At 52.2% G+C, this 12,527-nt stretch overlaps 2 protein-coding genes across 2 annotated transcripts; both read right to left on the minus strand.

Annotated features, from left to right (window-relative positions):
• Positions 1–1,767: 1,767 nt before the first annotated feature.
• On the minus strand, positions 1,768–3,713 carry BROUX77_007740 (uncharacterized protein; the record flags this gene model as incomplete). Its single annotated transcript, XM_073752867.1, has 3 exons — positions 1,768–2,706; positions 2,762–3,339; positions 3,476–3,713. The coding sequence occupies 3 exons, from the start codon at positions 3,711–3,713 to the stop codon at positions 1,768–1,770; spliced, it is 1,755 nt and encodes a 584-aa protein (XP_073602033.1).
• Positions 3,714–4,606: 893 nt separating this feature from the next.
• Positions 4,607–6,117, minus strand: BROUX77_007741 (uncharacterized protein; the record flags this gene model as incomplete). Its single annotated transcript, XM_073752868.1, has 3 exons — positions 4,607–5,210; positions 5,281–5,385; positions 5,576–6,117. The coding sequence occupies 3 exons, from the start codon at positions 6,115–6,117 to the stop codon at positions 4,607–4,609; spliced, it is 1,251 nt and encodes a 416-aa protein (XP_073602034.1).
• Positions 6,118–12,527: the final 6,410 nt, after the last annotated feature.

A 12,527-nucleotide genomic window follows, 5' to 3' on the forward strand; every position in this document is an offset into this window, starting at 1 on the left:
AATAGCCTCGCACAAATGCAAGCCCTCGTGTTTGTGCTCTGGCCCTACTCTCCCCCGCATAGTTGCATTCGCGAGCCAGCGCGCGAGCGCGAGCGGGGGGTTCCTGCAATACAGACGAGAACCTGGCCCTCGACGGCCGCCAGTAGCTCAACGGACGGGCCTTCCCGGACGGGAAGACGGCTCTGCTCCACATCTGCGTGACAGGCCCCTCGTCCAAAACGCAATGCATCGGGCTTGTGTTCCCTGGCCGCCCAGCCTTAACTGCTGGGCGCCTACAGATAGTTGAAACCCCGTCCGGCGGCCTGCCGTATTTCTTGCTTTTTCTTGGGCTTTGGCCAGACTAGCTCAGCCGAGGCGGTCACTCTTGCAACCTGTCACAATCACAGGAAAAAGAAAGAAAGAGTGCAATAAAAAGGGCGGCCCGGGAAAAGACCAAAAAAAGACAAACAAGCCTGTGAAACCATTGACGCTGTGCTCCTCCTGCACCAGTCCCTTAATACAATTAAACCCCCGGAACTCCCTTGAACTGGCTCCGTCGTTATCTCTCTCGCTCGCTGGGCGCCCTACAATTCAATTCGTTTGGACCTTGTGCCCATCCATGCTTCTGCATATCTCCTGCATTCCTCCGCAAGAAAAGAACAAAGAAAAAAACAAAAAAGAAACAAAGAACTTCCTATTCAGGCCTCTGGGTGCCTGTTGGGCCAATCACAGCTGCAGGAGTCTCCGATCCCATTTAACGCGTTCGTTACACCAGCCAGCCATTCGCCGGCTTTTCGGCCGTTTTTGGGTTGTCCGGTCCGAGCCCAGGAGATTGCACGTAACCCTAAGATATCTTGTGTGACGTCACATTTGCACGTGGGACAATGAAAAATGACCTTGTTGCAACCAATTGATGCGAAATCCAATCGAAATGCAATGGATTGTTACTCGTGCTCAATTTCAAGCACGAAAGAACGCCGTAGACAGAGCCCAGTCTGGCCGAGCTAACACCGCAGGACTTTACAAGCATGCCTCAAGATGTGTGCCGCGATTTCCGCATGTGTGTGTGTGTAGATAAGACACCACCTAAACAAAGAAGATTGTGCCTGCATCCTTGGCAACAAACTCGAGATGGTCCCTGGGGCCATGAAGTTGCTTTGAAGAAATACACCCGTCCTGCTTCATCTTTTAACGGGGTCAGAAACCTTATGCTGAATGCGAAAACCTTTTCGATGTTCAACTCGGCTAGAGCAGAAAGAACAGAGTACACCACATCACACCATAGCCACTCTGCTTCCAATCGCAAAATGTCACAGCTTGCTTATCAGCGGAGGCTGAGGGACGCATATGACCGCTAACCATGGTTGTGCTATAGGGATTACTTGTGTGTGCTCGCTCAGGGAACCCAGTGGCTTTATGAACTCAAACTCTCTCTTCAATATCTTCCGGTATCAAAAAGAAGAACGTATCCTGTAGCAGTAAAGCTTTCTACAATCTACAATCCCTACATAGTCTTTGTGAAAGAAATATAAAGAAGTACAGCCGCACGACCAGCCCCAGTCAATTACCACACCTAGTTACATACCCACGGCTGCCAAGCTAAGACAATGCCCGGGGATCTTCTCCCGCCAGTCCTCTGCACACATTCAAAGCAATGAAGCACTTCCCGTTTCAACTAGATGAATGGTCGAGTATAGCTCATCAAGTGCAAGAAACCAAATTATAAGTATCCAAGTTCACCGTATATACATCTGAATCTCATAATCTAAGGTCTAGTTCTAGCCGCATCTAGCCGACAACACCCTCAGTATCATCATCATTATCCGCATCTACTGTAGATTCATTGCTTTCCGCCGGGGCCTTCCAGCCGCACATCGCTTGTAATATAATTGCGCCCACGCCAATCAAAGCCGCGACTCTCCACGTTTGCTGGAGTGCCGCAGCATATCCATTCCGAGCAATGATTTGCTCAGCTGGGGACAGTCCGCCGTCAAAAACGAATTCTGGCCTGGCTGCGAGCTTTACAATCATTTCCTTGTGTGCCTCGCTGAGGACGCCGCCATCAAGGCGCTCAAAGTCCTTTGTAATGATGCTCTTGATGAGCCTCATAAAGTAACCACCGCCAATGGCCGTGCCAAAGCTGCCACCAAACCCACGGAACATGCCAAGGAGGCTTGTGCTCACGAAATGCACGTCAGGTGTTGTCAGATGCAACATGTGTGCCAGGGTGTAGTTCATTCCACCGCCGGTGGCCAGGCCGTTCAAGAAGACGTATAGCACAAAGAGCCAAACCGGGGATGAAATGGTGCCGCTGGATGCAACGAGAACAAGCGTGAAGCAGAAAACCACCAGCGACAGGATGCTAGACAGCCAAAAGCTACCATGGTGGCGGATGTGTAGCCAGCCAATCAGCAGTCCACCCCCTCCAAAGCCAATGTTTGTTGGGATCAGAATTGACCCGGCGACTGAGGGCGAGAATCTCTTGACAACAAGCATGAAGATGGGTCCGTAGTAAAGTAGAGTCCAGCGGGTTGATACAAAGATCAGTTGCGCAAAACAAGTGTACAAGACACCTCGAGATGACAGAACCTTGAGAGGAATAATAGGGTCAACTGCGCATCGGTACTCCCAAACAATGAAGAACCCAAGGAAAGCAAAGGATGCGAAAATGTGGTATGGTTTGATGTCGCCAATTAACGCATAAAGAAACACGGAAATGGTAGTCGTCTAGAAAACAACACGTCAGAGGAACTCCCAGTAATACACGTCTTGTCACACTCACCAAAGCCGCAACTCCAATGTAATCGATGCGCGCTACTTTCTGGAGCGAGCCAGCCCTATCCTGCATGCTCTTTTGCTCTTGCGAGCCTGCTGGCACACTTAGATATACCCCTAAGCCTGCGGCTAGGGAAATCGGCGCCTGTGCCCAAAAGATGGCTCTCCAGCCAATACACGGCAGCAGAGCGCCGTAAACCACAGCACCGACGGACAAGCCGGCTGTGAAGCCCATGTTCACCAGGGCCAAGTACATGCCGCGGCGTTGCTTGCTTGTCAGCTGGAGCACGAAAATGATAGCCAGAGTCATGACTCCGGCGCCGCCGGCGCCCGTGACGACGCGGCCGGCAAGAAAGTGGCCAAGCGACGGCGCAGAAGCGGACAACGCGCTTCCCACTGCCACCAGCCACGAGATTGGCGCGATGAGCCCGCGCGGGGTAAAGATGGTGGCCAGTCGGCCAATGACGGGGGTAAGCGCCGATAGCGCGATGAGGTAGGCACCAGTAAACCACATTACCCCCTCGTCAGCATCGAGCTCTTCAGCCACCTGGGACTGGATCATGGTAATCCCCGAAATGTTGGAGGCTACGGGGCATCGGACAATGCGGATGAATTAGCACACAGGTAGGCATCTCGTAGTTGGGGGCAGGAAGGGGGGGCCAAAGTTTAGGGGGTGAGGGTGAGGGTGAGGATGAGGATGAACTGGGGTAAGGACGCGTACATTGAATGAATATCAGAGTCGACATGCTGAGCATGATACACGCCCCGTGCAATGGGCTGATTGCTCTCTCGGATAGTGCTTCATTGCTGTCCTCGGAAGCGTTGGCATGTGCGTCAATGGAACTGTCTGCCTCGTGGGAGCGCGCGCGAGATGGGGGCGACTCGGCAGTCACCAGCAAAGGCTGACGCTCGCCAAGAAGCTGGCGCTGGGTCTGGGTCTGGGCTTCTGGGTCTTGCATCTGCAGGAAACGGAGTGGGTAGGATTGGCGGTGGATGTGGATGTGGATGTGGATGTGGATGTGGATGTGGATGTGGGTGTGGGTGTGGGTGTGGACTATAACGATTTCGTTGTGGTTTGCAAATGAGAATGTATGTAGTTATCCATGCGGCTCATCGAGGGAAGCTCAGCTTTATTGCTATTACAGCTAAAAAGGGGATTAGGAATACGGAGCTACTTGATTGGTCAGCACGCCAGTTGCTGCTTATCTAAGCTGTCTCGGGCGCATTGTTTCGCGTTGGGAAACACCAGAACACGAGCGAGCTGCAGGGAGAATCTCCGAGATGGAGAAAGTTGGCCGTGTGCAAGGCTGTGAAAAAAATAGGATGGACGGTAATATAGTTACAGTGAACCTCGGCCATTAGTCTACGCGATTATGACGGCACTGCCCGTGTTTACTGCTTAGAAAAGCTGTACGTCAATGGGAGGATTTGAAAGATTGTCTAAGTGTGTCTATTTTTAGAAGCAATCGGGTGTCACCATCAACTGCATCTTGCTAAGGCAAAAGCTGTGCTGCTACTCTAAGCCACGAAACGGGGAATTGGCTAAAAGAAAATCTAGAGAGAAAGGACTAAAAGAGAATGGAGTGCGTTCTATGATGCAAGTGTATGCGGCCATGAAGAAGTAAAGAAAAAAAACCCCAAAGAAATAAAAAAACGGAAAAATGTACAGAGAATGGGCTAATGCAAGTAGTTCCTATCCTCTCTCAACCTCTCCCCTCTCGCTCATCGACAGTGTGAAGCTATGAAAGTATGCCTTGCCAGTGGAACAGCCATGGAAAAGGAGCAAAAGAAGGGAAGAAAAAGAAGGAAGAAAAAAAAAGAGGAGAAGAAAACGGGGCATTCGGCCCCTGATCTATGGTGCGGGGTCCCTCTGCTGGCCGCCGTAGGGCGGGAAGAAGCCAAGCGTAGAAAAGTCCATGGGCATCGTAAAGGAAGCATCGTAGGAGTGGCTGTAGAGCGTCTCGTTGGGCTGCGCATGGGTAGTGTTGATGGCGATGTGGTGGCCAGGCATCCTGCCTCTGTCCATGGCGTCGGCCACATTGGCGGAAGCATGGCTCTGGCTGTGTCCGCTGGGGCTGCTGTGGTTGCTGCTGACGTTATTCATGTACGGGTACGGGTACGTGGCGAGGGGAAACTGCGGGTAGAAGCCGTTGTCATGGCTGTGGTTGGGATTGGCGGTGGCCGAAGGCGGCAGCGGCGGCATCGGTGGCGGCAGTGTTTCAAGATTCATCGAAGAGCTCCTAGCACGCGCCCAAGAAAAGTCAGCCCCCTGCATGTGCTGAGGTGCGGACACGGGCACGTTTAGGGTATGAGATTGATTGTTGTTTGGGGGCGGGTAGTAGGCTGCAGAAGCGCCCCCAAAACTAGTAACGCTTGGCGACCGTGATATGGCACCTTCTGCAGCCCTCATGGATATAGGATTAGGGTAGGCCTCACCCTGTTCATTCTCACTATGGCTGTCGAAGTCATCAGCATGCCATGTTCAACAAAACGCAGTACACAAACACTTTTGTCGGCGTAGCTCACTGTTTTTGGCGGTGCCGTTCAAGCAGGTCCTTGCGGTGGAATTCGCGCGAGCAACCGGGAAAGGGACACGGAAACTCCGGACGGCCATGGCTCAGACTATGGCGTCTATATGGGGATATGTTTGTTAGTGCGTGGACTCCATTAGGGTTTGTGTACCATCTTAGGGTCTATGATGATTTTGGATCAACTGTGATCTCTAGTGTAGTTTGCGGATTCCTCTGCAATTTCCTCCTTATTTTGTGGCGACGATTTAAAACTTGGTGCTTATAACGAGGAAAGAAGGTCAGAAATGTACCTAAGATGTTCAGCCCGAGTAAACGTCTTGTTACATTCCTGGCAGTAATGCACAGGGATGCCTCTCTTGGCTCGGCTTACACGACCAGTGACGGGAGTAAGCTTGACCTCTTGAGTGCCCTGCGGCGCCTGAAGTGATCTTGACGACGAGGGCACCGACGGCGCAAGCGGGAAGCCAGAGTTGTGGGGATCCATGACGTCGTGATGTGAGCAAGAGTGACCAGGTGGAACAGGAGACGATCTAGAAGAGGACGAGACAGACACTCCTTGGTGCGAGCGGCCAGGGGAAGAGAGAGCGGGAGAACTGTAGTGGTGGGAGAAGTGGCGGCGAGAAAGGTCGTCGCTAGTAGTAGCGCTAGCAGTGGTGGTGTGTGTGGCGCTGTGGATATGATGGTACGAGCGGGTGGTGCGAAGCTCTGGTTGGCGCGTGGGGAAACTGGAGGCCAAAGACAGAGACGACGAGAAGGAAGAAGAGGCCGGCACAGCGTCTTTTGTATCGACTGCCTCATCTTCGGCATTCATGATGTCCCTTAGGCTCGCCATGGCGATGACAAAAGGCCAAGACACGGTGCAGAAACGGGACTATCGTGTACGAGCGCGAGGAGGGGCGTGTCTGTGGCTGGGATAGAGAACGGCAGGCGTAGAGAGAAAATAGGGCAAGGGTCTAATATGATGCCGAACCGTAACGGGGTGTCGGAGAAGGGAAGGGAAGGGGGGGGGGGGTAGTGTAAGACTATGAGACGAATGGGAGGATTGGGCAGAATGTCAACTAGAATGAGAGAAGACAACAAGGGGGGGGGGGGGGGGGGCAGAATATGGATGTCGGCGTGTTTGTGATATATGCCGTTCGCTGTGACTTGGAAGAGAATAAAGAATAGACCAAAGAAAACCCAGTGCCACGCTAAGGATGGGACAGAGAAAGACCGGCCGGCCTGTGCATTAGTCCGTGGATGGTGTGAATTACAAAAGCAGAGAGGCCAGCCCAGTGTCTATGAGATGGATGGAGAGAAAGTCCAAGTCCAGTCCTCGACCTTGACAACAACAGCGTGCTTGTGTTTTGCTTGTATGGTGTGACAGTGTAGTAATTGTGGTTGTAAGTGTAGTCGTGCCCTGTGTTCTGTATGACAATGTAGTTGCAGTTGTGCCGTTGCAGCCGACGAGTTGTGCAGTCAGCCAACTAAGCGAGCGGTGTCTGGCTGTGTTCTCCTCTGTTCTGCTCTGCTCTGCTATTCTCTGTTCTGTTGCTTGCAAAAGAGTGTTAGCAGGGTTGTCTCCCTGCTTGCTTACACGCCTGTACTTGCTTGTGTGCCCAGTCTCCGGCTTCGTACGCGAATGCACGTTTACACGTATATGCGTGGTGTGCATACAACCGGAGTCGAACGGCGGGGGCCGAGGCGGCTAAACTTAACCGCGACACAGCGGGGGAGGGGAGGGAGGGGGAAGAGAGGGAGGAGGAGACGCCGTTAAATAAGCACAGAACAAACACAGTCCTTCGCCAAAGAAGCGTCTACACAATAATAAAGAGACGCAGCTAAGCGCAGACAGGGAGGAACAAATAAAAAAAAAGAATAAAACCCAAGCAAGAAAAAAAAGAGCCGCGGTCAAGAGGGCCGGAGTGTGTCCGAGTGGCAGCAGACCATACAGAGAACAACAAGTTTAAGCAAAGATGGGTGGAAGAATATACAAAGACAAAGAAGAGGGAAAAGAAAAGACAGCAGAGACTGGGACATGCAGGCATAAAGAAGGGCCAGCAAGCAACGAGAAAAAAAGGATCGTAAGAAAAGCTTCAGCGACAGTTTGCACCTCCTTCGATCTTGGCAAAGTGCAGGTCCATCTTAGGGTTTGATTTCAGGATCAGGATGGTGATAATAGCCCAGTAGGATCGTATAGATATGTACCAGTAGACGCAAAAACAAGAGGGTAAAATGACAGACAGGCCAAGAAGCCAAGAGACTAAGAGGGGCCAGTCATGCTTGAAAAGGCTCAGCACTTGCAGGATGGACAGCAGCAGCAAGCAGATGAGCGCATTCATTGCCTGCGCTCGCTGTATGGAACTATGGAGCCAAGCTCTCTGACTGAAGCGTGGATGGTGCGGTGCCTCTCTCGTGGCTCTCCGTCTCCGCCTCCCCCTCCTCTTCTTTTGTCTTGGGCGTTTAGGTTCGTTTTGGTTGGCAGTGGTGGAAGCCCAGCAGCAGGAAGTGCAGCGCAGGCGCACTGAGCAGCATCGGAGTCATTTTCCAGTCCGAGCTTAGATATCAAGCTTTTAGCTTCTAGAAAAGCGCGCGGAACTGCGGACGCTATGGATCATGTCGCATGTCATGGCACAGCAGTGCAGGCAGAAGCAGCAGAAGCAGCAGATGCGGCACCAATAGATGCGGCACAGGCCATTTGCCGCGCCAAAAAGCCGGCGTCTGAGTCCAGGCCAGACGAGACCAGGCCAGGAGATGGCATTAGTAGTATCGGGGTTAGGGCATAAACGGGGCCAGATGGACAGGAGCGAGCAGATGAGAATGAGGCCCCGTGGCAGAAAAAAAAACCCACACGCACCAGGAAAATCAAATATGGGCGCTGCGGGTGGATGGTGGCATGGGCCCCTCCCTTCGCGGTCGCCTGTGAAGCGGCTGTTTGGAGAGCAGATCCTGGCGTAGCTGGCCAAGTAAGCAGAAGGCATAAGAGGGGTTCTCTTCTCAAGCTATAACTAGTCTGTCTATACATGCATCCATATATACTTTGATAGACTTGTGGCTCGGAGCTTACATCCGAAGGGCGCAGACCAGACCAAAAGCAAGTTCACGTTTGAGTCTGGCAGCAGACGGCAGGACTCGGCTGGGGTAGACAGATATCTTGGCTATGCCATTGGCAGCAATGGCTGAGCTGCTGTTGAGGACGACGATGGTCGGTGTAGAGGATCCAACTATAGCAGTAAGCAGCAAGCGCCTTTATACAGCAGCAACAACAACAGCAACACTAGTGGCTTTTCTGCAGTGATGGTTGGATATGGTAAGAGGGCACGAGACCACCTGTGCAGGTTTAACACAGATACATTGCAAATGCATGTACACATGTACAATATATGCACGTGGAAGGCAAAGCAGCACAGAAGGAGGGGCAGAGGACATTGAAGAGCGGGGAGAGGGGCTATGCCATGCGGATGGATGCTTCTGCAGGCCAGACCAACCAACGAGATACATACAAGAGCGTACTTGTGGAGGTAATTAGTTATCGATAAGTGAGTAACTAGGAGTATTTGGCCTCTCTTTTCAGTGTACTCGCACTCTTGTGAGTACGAGTATCTAGGGACTTGTTGAGTTGAGCTGAGTTGAGTTGGGCCAGGTCAGGGTTCTGGCCCGTCAATCATTATCGATAGCCATGGGTTACCGCGCATAAATCGGCGAGTTCGGGAGAGAGTCGCGCATGTTTGGTTTCAGGTTTCATCCTTCCCTGTGACGCCTCCCAGCAAAACGAACCAAATAGCCGCGTGAAGCAGCAAAGAACAGCGAGGATTAGGGTGAATCAGAATGAAGAACAAGAAAAAGAACAGCACATCACAGCACAGCACAGCACAGCACAGCACAGCACAGCACAGCACAGCACAGCGGAGCAGAGCAGAGCATCTCGGCTAGCTGGAGCAGAGTCCAATCTAAAGTGGAGGGACAGTTAGCTAATAGAGTTAGTTAGCCAACTATGTAAGGGTCAAAGCTTTGGGGCCGTGGTCGGTGTGGGATAATGACCGAAAGGGGCAAAGGATCGCCCAGATTAGAGTTTTCCTACGGCACAAGCTTAATGTGTTGCTGGCGGAGATTGTTGAGGGAAATTATCGTAAAAACGACAACAGCCGTGAAATAGTTGGTCGATCTGCATGGCAGAGACAGCGCAAGAAGAAAAAAGAAAGACGAAGAAGACTTTGTTTTGACGCGCGGTGTGTGTATCTAACCCTAACGACTAGCACAACCCACTTTCCAGACACAGCGGTCTTATGTAAGCTAGTTTGACCTTGACCCTTGACTTTAAGTTCGAGTCCGCTTATATTAAAGTGGGCCAAGGCATTATTCTATTTTTGTCTTCTTCCAGGGAGGCAAGGGGAGCTCTGGCCGTTGGCCGTGACAGTCTGTGACACCTGGCAGAACGGGCGATATAAAAGTGCGAATATCCAGCTGAGAGTCCACTTGGTTACGCGTTTTACGAGCGTAGAATTAATGGCTTGCTGGCAGTGTACATCGTCCACGGCAAGGCAAGGCAAGACTTCAAGGAGAAGACAACACGCCTAGCTAAAGCTGCTACTTCCACTCCCTCAAGTCGTCCCTTGAAATGAGCCAAGAGCACGCATGCTGGTTAGCCAGTCTCCCGCGTTTTCGCTTAGGACAGTGTATCTCGTGTTGGACGATTGACTTTATTCGCCAGGCGTTATTGCTATTGTAGTTGGTGTCGTTGTGTTGCTGAGTCTGCCCTGCCGAGCCAAGCTAGCTTCCCGCGATGTGCCGAATAAGGTTTTTCCAAGGCTTGATGGATTGCTTGTACCTTGAAAGGGGATGGGGGGGCGGAAAAAGCTGCCTCGTTACCCAATCTCAGACTGGCGCCAGGTTCAATGTTCGACCCCAGGATGCTACAAAGCAACTCAACTGCAGGGCCAAGTCATGACATGGCATGGCATGGCTGGAGTCACAGAGTCGCAGAACGACTCCATATTCTTTACGAGAAAGCAAGGTAAACAAGCAAAACGGCCCCCAATGTGTGTTCGTTTCAACTTGGGCTGCTGCACTACTAAGCTCCCGTATTCACCCAAGCACCGACGAGTGAGTTTCTGCAGCCCCCTTATTGTGGATGACGGCACAGTCGAGAGGCACTTGGTGAGTTAGTTACGTGTAGTTGGGCCTTGTATGGAGTCCTTGTCGGACCAATCAGGACAGAGCAAGACCTTGGAAAAAAAAAAAAGAAAAGAAGACAGGGCAGAAAAAAAGCCCTACGCTACGCTACGCTACGGCTTCGGCTGTCAAGGCCCCCTGGCCGTGTTGTGTTGTGTCACCTTCCCTTCAGGTCTGGCAGCATTCAACCTGCGAGCAGCATGGCTAGGAAGACTTGGCCATACACGCGCACTAGCTGCGTAGTTATGTTTAGTATAGACCCACGATATCTCTCACTCTCTCACGCATTGGCGCAATAAGCGTGCTCGAGAACTTGACGCGACAGAGCGACAGGGCGATAGGGGAGTGGGAAGTATCGGGGTAGACATCATCCCGACAGCCAGTATCTGTACTTGTACTTGTCTGGATTTTTGCGTATAGAACTAACTTGTATAGAGCGACTCAGCGCATATTGGCCGGTCTGCTGTTCGTCATTCGGGGAATGGGGTATCGCCAAGTCAACCAACCCGGCAATGTGGACGCCCCCTTGCATAAGTCCCCAAGTCTCCAAACGCCGATGTGGTGTGTGGTGTGCGATGCTTGCTGTTCGGTGTCTGTTAGAATAGAGCCCTGGAAATCCATGAGAAGGTCCTTGCCTATACACTTACTTGTATACAATAACTACATGTAGAGGCTGGAGAGGTATGTATAGAGGAAATACACAGGACGCCATGTGCGGCTGTTTTTGCCAAGTTTGACACATCGCAACTCTGACTTCATGACAAGAGGGGGGCGTGTTTCCTCGTTTTTCTGGAAAAGAAAAAAGGGTTATTAGAGGAGCCCGAGACATACACCCGGGCGCGGAGGGAAGAGAGCACCGGGGGGGGGGGAGGGGGGAGGAGAGAAAGGGCGTGTCGGCGTGTTCTTTGGCCTTTCGGCTGTCGGTTTGATGGATCTACAGAAAGAAGCTCGGGAGGGGTACCGGAGAAATATACAATAACGGTAAGTAGGCCCAGCTGTATTGTCTGCAACTTGGTCTGGGATTCGGCCCAAGAGAATCACAGCCGAGATCATGTGTAGCCCGTGGAAAAGTGGGCAATGAGCCCTGGACCTGGAATAATATGGTGTCTATATAACCAAGCATACTAGTGAATAGAGAATCGCCGATGAGGATGAATAAAAACCCAGACCAAGGGTAAAAAAAAACGGAGAAAAGAAAAAAAAAGCCGTCTAGCCCACACACCAACGATAGCCGGCCCATCAAGCCTGGCACGCACTTTTCTAGCCCGTTGACGGATGCACATGCCCACCCTTGTCTCCGTTCCCGTTCCCGCGGCTGCTGCCATCGGCGGTCGGGGTTATCAGATCTCGCGGCTCTCGCCCGGCCAATGCCTGGCGCTACATCGGGAAGCGGGGGAACTCTGGCCGTCAAGCGCTGAGAGAGACGAGAAAGAAGCGTGCTGAGGAGGAGTTTGGGCAGCGAGTGTTTCGGGGCCTTGTAGTTATATTTCTTTCTTACTTTACTTTTTTGCAAGTGCTGGTCGAGGGGGGCGTGATGGCGATCTGGCCATAACCAGTCTGTAACTATCGCCATAACTACAGATATGTCTTGCTACACCGCGCGGCGTGTCTGCAAATCCTCCAGTTTGGCCGCCTGGATGCTCCTGTTTGTAGCCGCGCTTGCGCCAACACTGCGGCAGGGCAGCAACAAGACGGACCGTATTGAAGCGGGTGTTGTTTCTTGCGCCCAGGCCAAGCCCGTCGGCTAGTTGGCTGCTGGTCAAAAGAAGAAGAAGCGCACAGGCGTCCTTTGACAGCGCCCCCAGCACCCGGCCAGCCAGTGCAGCACGCAATTGGAAGACAGGAGGTCTTGGACCAGGGGCGTCTGGCCCCCAATAAAAGAGGAGACGGAGAAAAGAACGAGCAGAAGTTGGGGGCTGTTTGGGAGGGTCTGACGACAGTAAGACAACAAGACAACGAAGTTCGCTGAGTGCGCACATCTGCTGCTGCTTTTTTTTCTCACTTCATTCCATGTTTTTAACGGCAGTCGCAGGCTGGGCCAAACACACCACACTCGCCCACGGGGCCAGCCACCAAGAACTGCCCTGCTGG

Source organism: Berkeleyomyces rouxiae, assembly GCF_048999995.1.
Source record: "Berkeleyomyces rouxiae strain 22BRR77 chromosome Unknown BrBRR77_ptg000012l, whole genome shotgun sequence".
Lineage (NCBI taxonomy): Eukaryota > Fungi > Ascomycota > Sordariomycetes > Microascales > Ceratocystidaceae > Berkeleyomyces > Berkeleyomyces rouxiae.